General features: G+C 40.7%; 2 protein-coding genes across 3 annotated transcripts; one reads left to right on the top strand and one right to left on the bottom strand.

Moving 5' to 3' along the window:
- Positions 1–845: 845 nt before the first annotated feature.
- oxnad1 (oxidoreductase NAD-binding domain containing 1) lies at positions 846–8,111 on the bottom strand. 2 transcript variants are annotated; one of them, XM_079231801.1, is made up of 8 exons: positions 7,993–8,111; positions 7,357–7,468; positions 6,832–6,898; positions 6,616–6,719; positions 4,409–4,550; positions 2,834–3,079; positions 2,626–2,734; positions 846–2,434 (listed from the first exon to the last, which is right to left on the bottom strand). In XM_079231801.1, the coding sequence occupies exons 2-8, from the start codon at positions 7,455–7,457 to the stop codon at positions 2,277–2,279; spliced, it is 927 nt and encodes a 308-aa protein (XP_079087927.1). In that variant the 5' UTR covers positions 7,458–7,468; positions 7,993–8,111; the 3' UTR covers positions 846–2,276. The 2 variants fall into 2 exon arrangements, with proteins under 2 accessions (XP_079087927.1, XP_079087928.1); XM_079231802.1 differs by lacking the exon at positions 7,993–8,111 and having other exon boundaries at positions 7,357–7,470.
- Positions 8,112–13,374: 5,263 nt separating this feature from the next.
- Positions 13,375–15,399, top strand: LOC306748611 (uncharacterized protein). The gene is made up of 2 exons (XM_079231815.1): positions 13,375–13,637; positions 14,090–15,399. Exon 2 carries the CDS (start codon positions 14,110–14,112, stop codon positions 14,494–14,496), a length of 387 nt encoding a protein of 128 aa, XP_079087941.1. The 5' UTR covers positions 13,375–13,637; positions 14,090–14,109; the 3' UTR covers positions 14,497–15,399.
- The last annotated feature ends 955 nt before the right edge of the window (positions 15,400–16,354 follow it).

Consider the following 16,354-nt stretch of genomic DNA (forward strand, 5'->3'; position numbering starts at 1 on the left):
TAAAATCTGGGCAAGAGGGACAGAGTACATTGTATTAGAGCCTGAATGATACATAGCCTGTATAAGTATCAAGTTAATTAACTAAGACATTGCATTACAGCAATTTGTCTTTTGTCCTCGTTCAATACTGTGCTGTTTATTTTCAAATTCTAAAATATTTAATTGAATGCAACTCAGACAAACATTTTTGATGAGGATCCCTTAAATTTGGTAGTAAGAAATGTATTTCAGCCGATTAGTTTAACAGTTCTGTTGGTATCGGTAGGTTCTTCAACACGTTGAGATATGAGATGCTACAATTTTATTGGTCTTAAACATTGAAGGCTCAGTTCATGTAATTTACAAAAGTATTACGTCATTAGCTCTTGTTGAATCTAGGTAGTTTTGGCCAGGTTTTGAGATGGATATCTCAAAACCTTTCTTCACCTCAATTCAATGGAAGTGAAAGGAATTTTGTTTGTGGTGCTCGTTAAATACATGAGAAGCAAAACAGCTACTCAGAACACATGGTTGACACATTTCTTACTGACTATTCCTTCAGTAGAAAACCGTTCCTATAAACGCTGATTATCCAGAGTCATGTTAGCAGAATTATCAGAGGCTGATATCTCAAACCCAAATATCTGCTTTGTTAGATACAAGAGGAAATTATTTTTGTCATTTGGGAGAACTGACATTTAAATGTTTTTTTTTCTTTGAAAAAAAAAAATAAAAAATGGGTGACTTAGAACTCAACTATTTATTACTTATTTCCTGGACCACCTGTGTCATGTCTAAGTAGTGTAACATGTGAGTCTTTATATAAAAGCAGAAGTCAATAAAGTGTTTGGAAACAGATTGACTCAATTTATTTTATTTCCTTGAAATCTCACATCAGCCCAAACTGTTTTCCTCATATGAGGAGGAAACGCAAAAACAACTCGGAAATGAGTCTCGACCGCGTAACCCCCACTGGGACGCGACAACAAGATGCTCGTAACCATCTCCAAGGGATGCTCAGTGATCCAAGCCCCTCAGAGACCACCTGGAGGTTCCATTACAGTGCACCATGGGACACTCGCGCCACCCTGAGACTACGCTCGTTTATGGGTATGTGGATGTGTGATTGAGTAAAAAGTGCATGCGAGATAAGCACTGTGCATGTACGAGTGTGTGCTAGAGGCAGGGACACTGGCCAATATGTGGGAGATTGGTAGGTGTTTCACTCTAAAAATACACTAGGTGTGAAGTTTGCATGAGAATAAAATGTGAAAAACAAATCGCTCCAATGTAACTCAGTCAAACTCAGGCAACCAACGCTAAAATCTTCAGTTCTGCAAATAAATAGCTCTGAGTTATATATATATATATATATATACACATACATATAGTATAACACTTCTAAGATCACATGATCAAGTCAGCGGCAGTATGCTGAAAATGAGTCAGTCGTGTAAAATAATAGGACTGACTGCTAGTTTGCACTGATTTTCTGTGCCCAGGTGATTTAAAACACTAGTTTGATATTTTAAGAATTGCGCTTATTCACTTTCTTGCATAGAGTTAGATATCCGTCTGTTAAATATGAAGCTGGACGTTTACAAAATCTGCTTAAAGCTGACTATTTAACATGTTATATCTTGCTTTTTTCGTCCATAAAAAAAAACAAAAAAGGAGCAGTGCTGCAGTTTTTTTACGGGGAGTTATGTGTCGGATTATTTCTTGTATGGATGTAGAGGCTTCCTAAATATAGTTTAGCACATAACGCCCCATAAATCTACAACGTGTCATTTTTACACTCTACACTGAGCTTTTACGCATCCAACTCTTGGCAAGGAAGTGTTTCCGAAAAAGGACAAATTATTGCTTCATGGATTGCTTGCATTACTGCTTGAACATTGAGGTTAAAATTTAAGGTAAGACTTCACAGCACCTCTTAATTTGTTTGAGCAAAACCTCAGTCAAGCCAATACAGACGGGAAATGAGATCAGAGACAAAGATGTGTAACAGCTGTGAAATGATGTGTCATACACACAGTTGCAGATTTGTTGTAATATTCAGCAGTGAGCTGAATGATGTCATGCTTAAATTGAGATTTTACAGTCTGCGCAGTCCTCCTTTATAAGAAATTAAACTCATCTCGAGCCAGCTGCTCGCTTAAGAGTGGGTGGTCCCAGCGCGGATCAGGCAGAGGTTGCAGTAGCAGGGATCAGAGGGTGAACTTCCTCATTTAAATGTCCTTTGTCACTGGAATATTTCACTTGGTTTCCAGTCTCACCGTACCCCATAAAAGGTTCTACCACCATTTCTCGAAGAGGATTCTATCTTTCGGGAGGCCGAAGTCCATGAGGGTTTTTGAAAGTGCTTCGATCATGGTCCGGGGCCCACACAGGAAACACAAAGTCCTCTGTGGGTCCACATGAGCCCGCAACTCCTCTTCTGTGATTCTCCCGCCTGTGGAGACACAAGGGAAGTCAATCAATTAATCTAGACTCCCTTCTTTGTCTCCCACGTAGAGGTTTGATAGAACCTAGTCGACATGAAGACAGAGATAAATCAACAAAAGACAGGCTGTGGCAGAATGTGAGTCACTAAATCATCCCTGCATGCAAAGAAAAGTGTACACGTGTATGGGCATTGCTTACTGTTGATAAATGGCTGGAGGTGCGAGTCGACATCTGTGCTCTGTTGCGTGACGTGGAGGTCACATGAGAGCTTGTCAGGGAACTCCCGACACGCCTCGATGATGGAGCTCTGGGAACAGACGGTAGGTAGTTCAGGTCGTTACACACATAGATATCCAGAAGTCAAAAGTCATTGTCCTAAACTTCCTGTCAAATAACAAAAACACACCTTGAAGAGCAGTTCCTGGGTGTTCTTGGCGCTGTAGCAGAGGTGAGCAGAGCCTATCTTGTAGTCCCGCCCACCAGAAGCATGGTTGAGATGCAGCAGACTGGCTGTGTGCAACAGGATTGAGTACAAGGGGTTGATCCCGACGCCGCCGGCCACCAGCAGCAAATCTACGGAGGGGTCGGAGGGCGCCGGGTTGAAGACGAAGTCCCCGCCAACACGCATGTCCACTCGAGAGCCCAATGCACACTGAGAGGAGAGACAGACTTTATTGGGTAATTTAGACACATTTCTCTTTGCTCAGTAGCTGAAATACACCTTTTGAAATAAATTCCATAAAAGAAATACAGTATTTCTTTAACTACATCGGAGAAGAGCTTCAGGAAACAAAGACTTTTAGATCAGTTATGGTATGGGTGAAAGCAATTTCACAAGTTGTGCAGAGACGGCCTTTTGAAGAAGAAGAGAAAAAAAGAGCAGATAAAATACACATTCATCTGCTTTTGTACACATGTGAGCGCACACAAACACACACGTAATAATGCTGGCATTCTTAATCTGCTGTTGTGGTCCCTACACTATTCCTGCTCACGGAGAGGAGTCAGAGCGCAATATCAAACAAATGGATCATCAAACGATGCCAGAGCAGAGAGCTGGAAGTCTCAGAATGCTCAAACGCATCACACTGCGTTCTGATACTTATATTTACACAAGGCATGGTAGCTCAAAGCTATTTATTAGGGCCCATCGTCAACCACAGAAGCTGCAGCAAATCCTTGCAGACAAAATACAACTTTATGCATCAATAATATTTGTATATTACCTTTATTTATGCATTCACACAACCATTATTCACCCCGTCAGCTTGCTCTACACACTGCCAAACACAAACGTCTCTTGAGTTTTTAGCTTCATTATCACAATTGTACTTCAGAACTACTGAGCAGGCAATTTTCAAATTCGCTGAGTCACTTTAACTAACCCTTGACAGCAATTACACATGATTGAAAAACATCAGGGGTCATATGGCTATTGCTAACGACACCTAAAAGAAAATTATGAAACTGATTATGATTTAATGAACCAAATGTTTGATTGGGGGTGTTTCGCTAGCTGTTAATGTAATCTTTTAGTACAGGGAGGTGCTAACTGCTTCTGCAGGTCTAAAAAAAAAAAAATAATATATATATATATATATATATATATATATATATATATATATAAAAATCTGATCTAATTTGTCATATTCCTTTTCTTGTTTCACTTTTTAGAATAACCAAGTGTGTGATAATGTGTCTGTCTTCATTTCCTAACTGTAGAACACCAGAAGCATTTATCGCTCCATTCTCTTTCTGCATCTCTGTTCTTGCGCCCTCACCTTCACATTTATTCTCCGTCTCCCTCGTGCACACACTAGCAATGTGATCTTCTCAACATTAAACAGCCATGTGGATGACCAGATATACTTCTCTGGAATTCCAAATCTTTCCAAGTAACTTTCAATAACTCTCTCAGGAAAAAGACCACACTTTGTAATTTTGGGAATTTTCATTATGGTACAACATCTGCTCTACTTACCACGGTGTGGATCCAGTGTGCTGGAGGGTGTTTGGTGTATTTGACGGCCAATTCAACAACGCCCTCCCTCTGCAGCAAAGCCGGGCAGGAGCACATGGAGAAACCTCCCACCGTCTCCACGCCGGGGATGAAGAAATCCACCCTGCACACACAATTCATTATTTGATGAATTAGTCAACTCGATTTAAATTATTTATCCTAAAGTGGATGTTTCAACATGATTATCCAGACTAATACCTGTGAAGTTATGTTATATATGTATTTATGATATAATATGTATCACTGTGGGGACTAAAACTATCCGGAGTTATACAAATATGCATTCCAGTGGTTGAAATCGGCTCCTGTACTTCACTCTAACATGACAATACTATTTATGACAATGGAAGGTTGTTTTGACATTATTGTATTATTTAAATCTTTCTTTAAGTTGTATTGCATTACATTGCATTACAGACTGGTTACTGGTTATTATGTTATCAAACATAATAACCATTAGTTTTTGTGTTTTCATACAAAAGTCATGTAATTCTGACTGGAAATATAAGCTTACTCATCAGATTTCTAAACAACAGTTAATTCAAGAGTAAAAACATGCTGAATTGAGGGTAAGGGTGGTGACCTTTGACCTCAATTGACGTGGCAGCCTGTTCCAGAAGACAAGTAGAACAAACCCAAACCAGATGGAAAGTTGCCTGCTAGTTAATCTATACAAAGTGTAGCAGCCCAGTCTTACACCCAATGTGGTGGCATTTGTCCATCAACAAGCAGAGAGAAGAGGGAGAGAACCCCCAGAAGAAAACAGCAATACTTAACAGTCGGGCAAATGTTCCAACAACACTGACTTCCTGAGCCTCGGAGGCCTCATAAATATGGATCTGCTGTGAAGATGCACACATATGTTCCACCCACACCCACATCCTCCTCCTCCTCCTTCTCCTTCTCCTCTCCCACCTGGAGATGAACAACTAAACAGTCCCTTTTCTCTGAAATACTGAAAGTCAAGGATTTCCATCTATTTCCATTCATTATCAGTTGCTGCAGGGCAACTGGCTGCCAGTTGTATGCCTCACCACTACCGCCCACCTACAGTATGGGTTCATGTACATAACCGGCATGTGCAGGGTACTAATTAACATTGGCGGAAAGAAGAAAAAAAAGCTCTGTCCTCATAGTTGAAGTAATGAACTTGCTATTAGGACTATAAGGGAGTCACTGAACGTTACTTTGCAAAGGTAAAAAATTTCCCAATGTAATGCGTTACATTTAGAAACAAGCCACTGAGTCTCAAACATCTCTCAAGTCAAAGCTGCAAGAGTGCATACAGATGGCAGTTACCTTCACAAATCTACGAGCAAACTTGAGCTCATCAAGTCCCCAACTATTTGGCTCATCCTTACTTGAGAAAGGACTCTAAATAATGAATACGCTTTGACTTTTATTTTAGCTGACGTGATAAATTCCTGAACAACAACTATTCTTTTCATGAACATGAATCTCGAGCTGTTGTCCATGCCGACTGTGTCGGATTGTAAACTTAATTCACCTCACCAAATTATGTGAGAAAGGAAAACCAACAGGCAATGGTCGGGCAAAGCAAACACAATGCCACCACCGTGTGGTTACTATTAGCATTGCAGCACTGTCAAGGACACCAGAGGGCTGTTTCATAAAGCTCAGGCATTAACTTAGACCTAGTTTGGCAGTCCTGCTTATTTCAGTTTCAAGAAGACAGGGTTAATATGGTAACTTATTTCGCAATGTCAGCAGAATGGGGAGAACAGTGAGGGTTCATGCAAAGTTGTTTTTATTCATTTGTCCCAACTAAAGGGGTCCCAAAATTAGTCTTAAAAACACATCTACGCCAGAGTAACTTTCTCACTTCTTCTTAGTTACATTAGCAAAAGCGATCTGGACTCGTATCAGAAAAAAAACAGTGAACATGCGCCGTTAGCTGTCAAAATTGAAAACTGACATTTACGCTTAGCATCATATATGAGAATATATACACAGTACAAACCTTTTTGTTTCAGGTTTCTTTTTGATTGATACATCATCTATACAACAGCCTAGCCCCTCAACAATGCGGTTTAATCTAAAACGTAACCCCTCATGTCACAACACAATGTGACAATGTTCCTTAAAGTGATACAAAACAATGTTTTACAGTTTGAGTTGGTGGAAAGTTAACATGAGTGTCTACTCACCACTGTCCTGCTTTGAAGCTGAAGTCTGGGTGGACGGCTATTCTCAAACGTTTCACTGTCTCCGACTCATCCATGATGCCACATATTTGAGCTGGATACAGAGCCTGTGTTAGGCAAACACACACACAGAGGAATGGGTTAATGACCTCCGGATGAACAGTCAGCAAATTGCATACAGACGAGATGAATGTATTCAACTAGAAAATATCAACTTACATTTTGTCTGTAGTTGCTCGATGTTTTCTCTAGATGGTCCATTTGCCTTTTGGAGGACATATTTCTTCTGAAATAAAAGGAGGTCGTTTTGTATCTTAAACATTCACGATAGTAGAATATTCAAAAACTACAAGTGGACTTTACGCTCCTTCTCAGCAGGCATCAACAAACCTTAAAGGGCCAGTTCACCTAAATTACAACTCACACCAAATTGTGTCTAGTCATGCAGATAGTTGTGGTTTTCACATGTTGGTCATTTACATTTCTGCTGCTGCCCCAATATAAACAGAGGAAAGCAACATTTTGTTTTCGGGGTGTCAACACACATTTGAGGAGCTGATCATATCACCACATATAATCTAAGATATGAGTTAAGTTAGCACACACACTGTTACACCTGGTATGTAAAGTAACCAGCATCCCCCTGGATGATGTCACATACTAGATCCCTTGCTGTCAGTCTCCACAGTGCCTCAGGAGTGAGCAGACAAAGAACAGAGCCAGTACTTTCCAGATAAAACTCACTTTGTGGGGCCCAGCAGCCGGCAGCAGCGGAGCAGTCCTGCGGCGGGACTGGGCTGAATGAAGCGTCGGGCAGCGGAGGACAAGAAGCAGCGGGCGCCCATCGCGACCTGGACTGACATCAGAAAAGACCAGAAACAAGAGGAGTTAGCTGTCAAGGCCGACACCTGTCATATGAGGCGAGCGTCACGTGCTCCTTTCTTGTGGATCGATAGATCAACAATGCAGTTGAGCTGAAACGTCACCCCTCTTGGTTGTATGACACCAAACTCACGGAACAATCTAGTATCATGTCAAGTCAGAGCGTTTTCAATGTCGGTTAAGTTAAATGACACCTCACGTTGACTAGGCAACAGTTAACGTTACATCACCACACGTGCCTCGCGACGTCAGCTTTCATAATGCCAGCTGCTGCCCCCCGCCCCGGTGTCTTCTGACGGAAGAGGGTGACAGGAAGAAGCTGGAAGGTATATCCAAAATGTTAGCTAGCTGTCTACTAATAAAAAGAGGTACAAGTGTGATCATCTTCAACTGAGTTTGACCTCCTTTGTCACGCTGGCGGTGAGCTAGCTCGCTCAAGCTCCCGGCTAGTCAATGCCGGTTTGTTATTTAACACATAATGCGAGCTCCTCTTCTTACCGAAATGAGCTGCAAGTCTGCTTTTGTCAAGTGATATTCATATTTCTCTCCGGTATCTTCGGAGTAACGTTGGTCTTCATGTTTAACGTGCCAGGACTCTACTGATGTGTTCTTCTTCGTCTTCTTCTTGGACCGGTACTGTAGCTAACGTCTTCTTCTACGACGTGGAGCGTTTCAACGTATTGCAGCAGCGCCCTCCTCTGGACACACGCACACACACGTACACAAGCACGCGCGCGCACGCACGTTTAAAGTTGTACCAATCAATATGTTAATCTTATTAATTAGTGTCCTCAGCTCATTGTTTTGGCTTTACAGCCTACACTTTAACTGTTTGGTTCACTCTTAATTCTCTCATCAAAGTTGTTACAACCATTATACCAAAATATGATTGGATGTTTAATGCAATATTTCATCTTTAACCACAAATAAAATACCATATTTGGTGTGATGTTGTTTGTTGCTTCATCTTGAAATGTCTGTCTAAATGATCGCTCACTTAATTGTCAGCTCTTTCTCCAGGTACACTTGTAGATCTTTTTAGATTAAAACATTAAAATGTGTACAACTCAAAACCTGGTTCTGGTAAGTCTGTACCACTGGCAGCTTTGGCATGAAGGGTAAATATTTCACTGATTATCAACCTGGGATGACACCCAATTATACCCTAAAGTGTAAAAAACTGTTGTTTAATAATCTAATTTGGCTCCATCTGGTGGTCAAATAACAGAGAGCATGCTGTTTTGTGAGAAGCAGCTTGACACACTTTGCTCATGATGCTACTTCAGTCAGATTTTTTTAAAGTGTAGATATCAGAGATTGCACTCGGGCTCTCCGATATCGCCATGTTTCTCTAAGCTAGTGGATGTTTTCACTGCTACAATGATTGATTCACTATTCCTTGATGTTGGGGAAAAGTGTAAAAACTGAGGCTTTCTTTTTTATTTATGTATTGGAACATACAACATAGAAGTTATCACGCTATATAAGAGCTATTGGGAAAATGTTGTATCTAACTTTAAAACTAACTAATAGGATTGTTGGGAAAAATGCAAGGGTTTTTCGTAAAGTAAGTCCACAAAAGAATCACGCCTGACTTGTTGCATATGCCTTTGTAGTGATGTGTCTTTACTTTTGCAGTTACAAGGAAATGTTAGTATTAGAATTAGAAGAGTAGAACGATAATGATAAGAACGTCTCCAAGGTGAAGGCTACACAGGCTGGTGTAGGATGAAAGGTACAATTGAAATAGGGCAGTTTCACATTAGTCATGTAATCAGTGTGTCCTCAAAAGTATAGTTTATTCAACCAAATATGTGTGTGTGTGTGTGTGTGTGTGTGTGTGTGTGTGTGTGTGTGTGTGTGTGTGTGTGTGTGTGTGTGTGCATAGATGCATGTCAGGTAAGAGAATAGTACTTAAGACAGACAAGAAAAAACAAAAAGTCCAGTAGCAGTTCTTGACAGTCTGCATTCCTGACAGTTTCATCTTCAGCGTCTGCAGTGAAGCACAGCTGGTTTCCTCGCTGTTTGATACCTCTGACAGGTGGAAAACCGGCCAAACAGTACAATCCTCAAAACTAGCACACAATGCAATACATCGAAACTCATTACATTCACAGGAACAGAACTCGGCCTGCTGCACACAAATATGGACTGTTTCTTTGTTTAGTTAGAACAACACTCTTCTGTTAGACCCATATCCCCATCAGCTGTGAGCCGGAATCTAGGACATTTGTGAGGTAACCGGTGTCTAAATAGCCCTGAACGTTTTTTGCGCTGTCAGACAGCCAGTAAACCAGTTCTGTGCGTGTTACTATCCTTAGATACAGTAGCTGCTCACTTCCTGTGAGAGGTCTTTGTGAGCTGACTCTACCAGTCAAACTGGCTGCCTTCCTGCTGTCTTTCACCTTTGTCAGCACGCCACGGCTTAACCTGTTGTTCAATGCTGTGACGGATATTTTCAGGTTCATCATGTCCCAGTGACTTACTGGACTCATACGCACAGGGCACATGCGTGATGAAACGCACTACCGTCATCAGACAGATACACACAGACACACACAAACACACGCATAGACGGGCGCATGTAATTTGATCTGTGGGAATCTGCGTCAACATGAACACGAATACAGGTTGACTGAGTCACTTTGTGTTTAGTTTGTCTCTAAATCTGTCTCAGCTAGTGAATGTGAAAGTAGCAGCTATTTATATGGATCAGGATCAGGCCTTTTTGAGATTGATAAATTATTATTAATTATTGCATGTTGTTAATTATCAGATTAGCTAGATTAAAATTTGACTTTATGTCTCTGCACTATGTATAGGAATACAATACATATGATTACACTTGGCAGTCCAAAAGTGTTTGTTATTGACTCCAGATGGTCAGACACACTTATATATTTTGAAGTTTGCAATGGATTGAAGAGACAGAAACAGATACAGGTGGAGAGCATTCCCTGAGGCAATCCCTGGTGCAATGTCTCTCTACGTCCCTTCGTTTTCGACACACATTCTACACATGCCTCTCAGTCTCGATGGGCAAACGCTCAGCTTTCACCCTGAGGGAATCCCTGTCAAAACTGGAACACGTTCAATGAGACTTAAGTCTCTGCATGAATGTTTTCTTTATCTGGCGTGGTTGAAGTTAATGCTCACCTTTCAGAGAGACTAAATGTGGTTTGTGGAGAGGAAAGCAGATTAGCAGATTTGGGAGAGAGGTATAGAGTAAAACTGAGAGGTGATATGAAAAGATAACATCCTTGGTGCTGTTTGGACCAGAAGAAGTTATCTTCATGCGGGCAGCGGGTGAGGAGCACAGCAGGACGTATCGAAGTGTATTATCTATTATTTAATAATAATAATAATAATAATAATAAACATGTGATTGCTAATAAATGTAAGGAAGTGTTTATTTGTTTCTAATAAAATATAATATCTTTGGGGTTTTAATACGTTTGGCCTGACAATATAGTCCCCATCTTTGGCTCGGGAAAAATCCGATGAGCAATTTTCTGATATTTGACTAACTAAGCTATTAATAGAGTTATCATAAAAGATACAACCGATTAATTCGCAATTAAATGAATTATTAGTCGCAGCACTAGAACGTTAATCTGAAGGGTCATCTGGCTCTGCATGGTCTGTACTGTGTTATTCATGTTTTTATATGTCTATTGCATTCACCTGTGTGTGCAGGATAATGCACAATGAAGGACATCATTATGTGTGTGGTGCAGAGAGGAAATGACTCCGCAGAGTTTCGACTGTGATGGGAGATATGAGGAGAGGGAGTCCCCCAGGTATGTAGGCCACTGGCTGCTGAAGGGGAGAGAGAGAGAGAGAGAGAGAGAGAGAGAGAGAGAGAGAGAGAGAGAGAGAGAGAGAGAGAGACGGCTCACATTCCTGTTGCCACAACAACTTTCCATCTAAACTTTGGAGGAGAAAGACAAAAGCCATTACCTGATTCCTCCCCCCTTTCTTCTGTCTTTTTCTATTTTGCTCTCAGACTCCGTGTCTTTCACAGAAACCATTTGATAATCCAAAGGCACACCTATAAAACCGCCAACAGGTCAGGAAGATGTCTTGTTCTCAGCTGACATTTTGAAACTTGGCTTTATACACAATAGATAGTCCCATTTGTGATGTACTTTAAACTTAATGAACAGTTTGTCCCAATCCGCTACAAAGATCTGATTATAATTCAGAGGATGTATAAGTGGTGGCTACTTCAACGTTTGTTTACATATGAACTGTAAACATGTGATTGTGTTTTAAAGATGTGCACCTCGATAATGTTCTTATTTCAAGGAGGTTTGTATTACTGACATTTTGCAGTTTGTGCGTGTTGGGTTTAAATCATGTTTTCATATTGAGGCCGTGGACAACATTATAGCTGGTATCTCTTATCAAAATTAATAATTTACACAACACCATGTGGAGAACGAAAACGTTTGGCTTCTCATGACACATGCTTTGTCTTTATTGCTTAGACCAGCAAGACGAGATGCAGGGCATGTGGACCAATATTCATTCAAGTATTTAGATCCTTTACTAAAGTAAAAGTAGAAATACACAATAACACAATAATACACAAATACTCTGTGACAACTCAAAATCATGTATTGCAAATGTAACTAAAGTTAAAGTCCAACATTATCAGCAAAATGTCCTTACATATAAAAAAAAGAGGTATTACTGATATTAATGCATTCCTGTGAAAGTGGCTCTTTACTCTAATAGCTGGTCCAAGTGGAGCTTAATAGCATTTTCCACCATTTCCATTATTATAATGAACCAATTAATCAATTAACTTAATATCAAATGACTGTAGATATTACAGCTTATTAAAGAGACTAATATCCCGTTTATGGACGAATAACGGGCAGATTTCTCAAACTGGCAACCCAAAAGTTATATTAAACATATGTAAAAAACATTCACAGTTAATGTATTAGTCAATGCTACCCCATAAGCTTAATACAAACCCAAGTTAACATTTTCTAATTGTTTCTTGTCAAGAAATCCTACTCACAACTGAGAGTTGTCTCCTTATATCTGTATGTCTGGATATATGTTACTCTATACTGGGCTACATGATGCAGCATGGGTTGATGACGCCATGACAACCGAACATGTCCTGTTGTGTCCTTTAGACAGACAGACAGACAGAAAACTCCATGAAACTGACAGAGTTGGACTTAGAGTGTCAGGACCAGCAGAAACCTCCGTATAGAGTCGTGCTTGACAGGTGGCCAGCCAGGTGAAACTGGCGCCAGGCCAAACTGCTTCCCCTCACATAATATAAACTTACAACAGAAACAATTGCACGTCTTGTGCAATAAAGTTATTTCAAAAGTCCCCTGACTTCTTCCGGTCGCACGCCCCCTCAGGCCTCTATTAAACCTTGGAGCCTAACCTACACTAGTAGCCTGCAGACTATTATAGTTGGTGGCTATTAATAACATGTAATTGAGTAAAGAATACCATTTGCATTCCTTTACATGACAACGTGTCAGTCTGGCTTAAAGAACTGGGCGTCCAGAATTTTAACATAATTTGGCTCTCTGGCTTGGGTTGGGTTCAGGTGATACAAAGGGCCCTTCTTTTTTTTTTTTACTCTGTCGCTGAAGAGGCGCAAGCTCCCATGGGGTATGTTGCCACAGCGACCACAAGCCCCGCCTACCATCATACTACATTCACCTGAGCGAGAGCTCACGTGACAGACTCTGAGCGTTCATCCAATCAGGAGGGAGGACAGGTGCTCCAAGAGGAGAGTTTCGGAGGCGGAAACCTGCTGGTTCAGTGAAAGAAAGCCGCTCCTTATAAAAGTGTCAACTCGTTTGTAATATTTTTAAGAATTGCATTAGAAGAGTAGGGGTATTCGACGAGAGCAACCGGAGAAACATTAAAGATGCAAGGAGGTGGAAGATGCAAGGAGGCAAGACACCTGGCTCGTGCATAACATGTATATTGCTGCTACGGTCTCCTGAGGGGTTGCTGTCACACTAGTGCTCCACCACTGAAGAAGAAGAAGACGCTCACCTGATCTGTGGATTTACAATCCAGAACAATTTAAAAGTGTGACATTTACACTTTGCTTCGGGTCGTTTTGAGTGTCCACACACTGCACTACAGTAGCCCAGGTAAGAGTTAACGAGAGCCTTGTTTTGCACATTGTTCCCCTGTGAATCACTGCTTAGCTTTTCTCTTCTGTTCTCACGACTCAGTAAACCAGTTTTACAGAGAAGGTAATACTGGTTATTCTCAGGATTAGCTGGTAAGAATTTGTTTTTCCAGTGGAAAATCTCCACTAGAGGAGAAATTTGAGAGAAGGCAAATCATGATATCCAAACAGAAAATAGGATTCGTGATGATGATGAGGGTGAGGATGAAAATTTGGAGCATGATGAATGTTAGGACATTAATGTGTCAGTGCAATATTTTATTAAATCAAAGACATGCAGGCACCATTTTTAAAGGGATAGTTCAGAAAATGAAGACCTCACAGATGAGGTTACGGGCCTTAAAATAATAATGCTGATGCAGAGGAGAAGATCTCAGCTGAATTACTGACGGTGTGTGTTTCCTGTTCCAGTGCCCTCCCTCCAGTCAAAGATGACAGCAGAGAGGATCCCGTGGTGGAAGGCCTTCCTACCAAAGAAGAAGAGCGGAGGCTCCAAGGAGACCAATTCATCCAACACCTTTGACGTGGACTTTGACCCTTTTGCACAAAATGCAGACAAGCAAAAAGACCCCGCAGCCTCCAAGACCAGCGGCGACCAGTCCCTGTCTCAACAAGACTCCAGCAGGAGCTCCAACATCCTCAAGGATGACACCTATGACGACTCCCAACTGGACTCCGTCTTCAACGAGCAGACATGTCGCAGGAACATGAAGGTGTCACGCTCGGGTCGATTCAAGGAGAAGCGGAGGGTGCGCTCCAGCCTTCCTGTGGACAAAGAGACAGAGACTGTGGCGTCGGGGATGGAGGACATGCGGTGACGGTGAGGAGGAGTAGATGATCAAAGACTGCTTTGTCTCAAAAGATGGATTTGAGTACATGAAGATGCTTCGTTCTCTTGAGACATACCAAGAGGTCTGCTGTGTGTTGGTTAAGATGGTGATGATGAAGATGACAACATTCAGCTTTTAGCCCAATGTTGAAAATGTGGACATTTTTGTTGATGAACCTTTGCTAGAAGGCTACAGACACAATGATAAATGATCTGAAATGGATCATATTTGTTCTGCAGAATGGTTACCGAACCATTTAGCCAACAATATCCCATAATCACAGCTCAAAAGAAGAGATATAGTACTATTGCTGTAAACACGTAAGAGTCCAATATTTAGTTAAAGTCTTACAGTGTCCTTGTTTCAGTCACGGACTGTGTCATCAATGGACAACTCCTAAAATGACCCACAACCTTTTAAGAAAACACAATCCTTGAATGCAATTTTTTTTTGCGTGATATGCTCCTGGAAAACATTGTCCTTAAGATTACATTACATTATAAGAACAATAATATATGTTTGATAATGAAGGATACGTATAATGCTCCTTATACAAAACAAATGTCGATTCTAAAGGGTTAGAAGGATATTTATGAAGGTGTAAAAACTATTTCATAATTATGTGTGAAAAGAAATCAGTTAGTGGAAGAAATTAAATGATGCTTGTGAGGTGCTTTTAGTCAGATGCATAAAATACTTTGAATGAAGGATGAAATCCAACATGTTTTATGACATGTTGGGTCCAGCTGAAGTAAGAATCATATTGTGATATCAAGCTGTTATCAGAAAAAAAGAAGTATGATCCAGATGTAGTTTGCTTAGCAGGACTGCTGTATTTTGGACCCCATGTGAATACTTAAATGAAGGCAAAAAAAGATAAATAAATAAGATAACTGCATGAATGTGTCTATGTGCATGTGCTTTATTATCATGTTAAATCACAAGCCAGTGGCTCAACTTGCACAGTGCAAGGGTAATATAATGGTGTCCCTCTTGAGACTGTCCCTTAGTGTCTTAAAATAGACACCGATAGAAGAAAGAGAAGAATCCAAACTTTGTGCAGTTACATTACAGTGAAAGCAGTGGCGGGCCGTGGATTTTCTACCTGGGTCTTCGCGGCGCAGCACATATAAATGTAGTGTATTTGTGAAAAACAATTAAATTATGAAATAGATGTAACTTTTTATTATTAAAAAATAATAACAATAATAATTAAAAATATATATAACATAGCTATAACTTCGTGATTCTGTTTAGGCCAGCAGAGAAGGCTTAGCAGGCCCTGACGGCCCGCCACTGCAAGAAAATCTCATGAACACAGAAGAAAAACTCCTTAACTCCTCTTGGCAGTCGTGTTGTTGCCACATCGTCACTTTACTGGACGAGGCGATGATCAGGGCCAATGTGTGATTATCGCATTGTCTGAAAAAGACAAATACAGGGAATGAATGCCATGTATACGAAGTGTCTGCAGGGTCAAACTCTGGCTTCAGTGCTGATGTTATGCCACTTAGTGGGAGGAGCACGCCTGTCAGGCTGCATTCCTTTGAGATGTTTAGGTTTGAGGTGTTGATGGAGAAGGGTTATGATTAATCATTTAAAATCGCTTCATGATTCTCAGATGTCTTTGATATGTAATCATCAGCTCATTAAGTGAAACTGTTTCTTTGATCTTTGATCATCTTTGAATCAGGATGACTTGCAATGGGATGTTTTCAACACAAGGGGGCGAAAATGTAGTGTAACTCAAGATGAAGTCAAAGTTTTATGACAACTCCATGAATTGAGGCGACAACACCCCCCCCCTCTCTCTCTCTCTCTCTCTCTCTCTCTCTCTCTCTCTCTC

Source organism: Taurulus bubalis (assembly GCF_910589615.1).
Source record: "Taurulus bubalis genome assembly, chromosome: 16".
In the NCBI taxonomy this organism is placed as follows: domain Eukaryota; kingdom Metazoa; phylum Chordata; class Actinopteri; order Perciformes; family Cottidae; genus Taurulus; species Taurulus bubalis.

Coding starts and splice junctions, on each gene's coding strand:
- LOC306748611 (XM_079231815.1), top strand. CDS start 14,110: ATGACAGCAGAGAGGATCCCGTGGTGGAAGGCCTTCCTACCAAAGAAG.
- oxnad1 (XM_079231801.1), bottom strand. CDS start 7,457: ATGGGCGCCCGCTGCTTCTTGTCCTCCGCTGCCCGACGCTTCATTCAG. Junction 3,080..4,408: donor CACACTGGATCCACACCGTG/GTAAGTAGAGCA, acceptor CTCTCCTCTCAG/TGTGCATTGGGCTCTCGAGT. Junction 2,735..2,833: donor CCCAGGAACTGCTCTTCAAG/GTGTGTTTTTGT, acceptor GTCTGTTCCCAG/AGCTCCATCATCGAGGCGTG.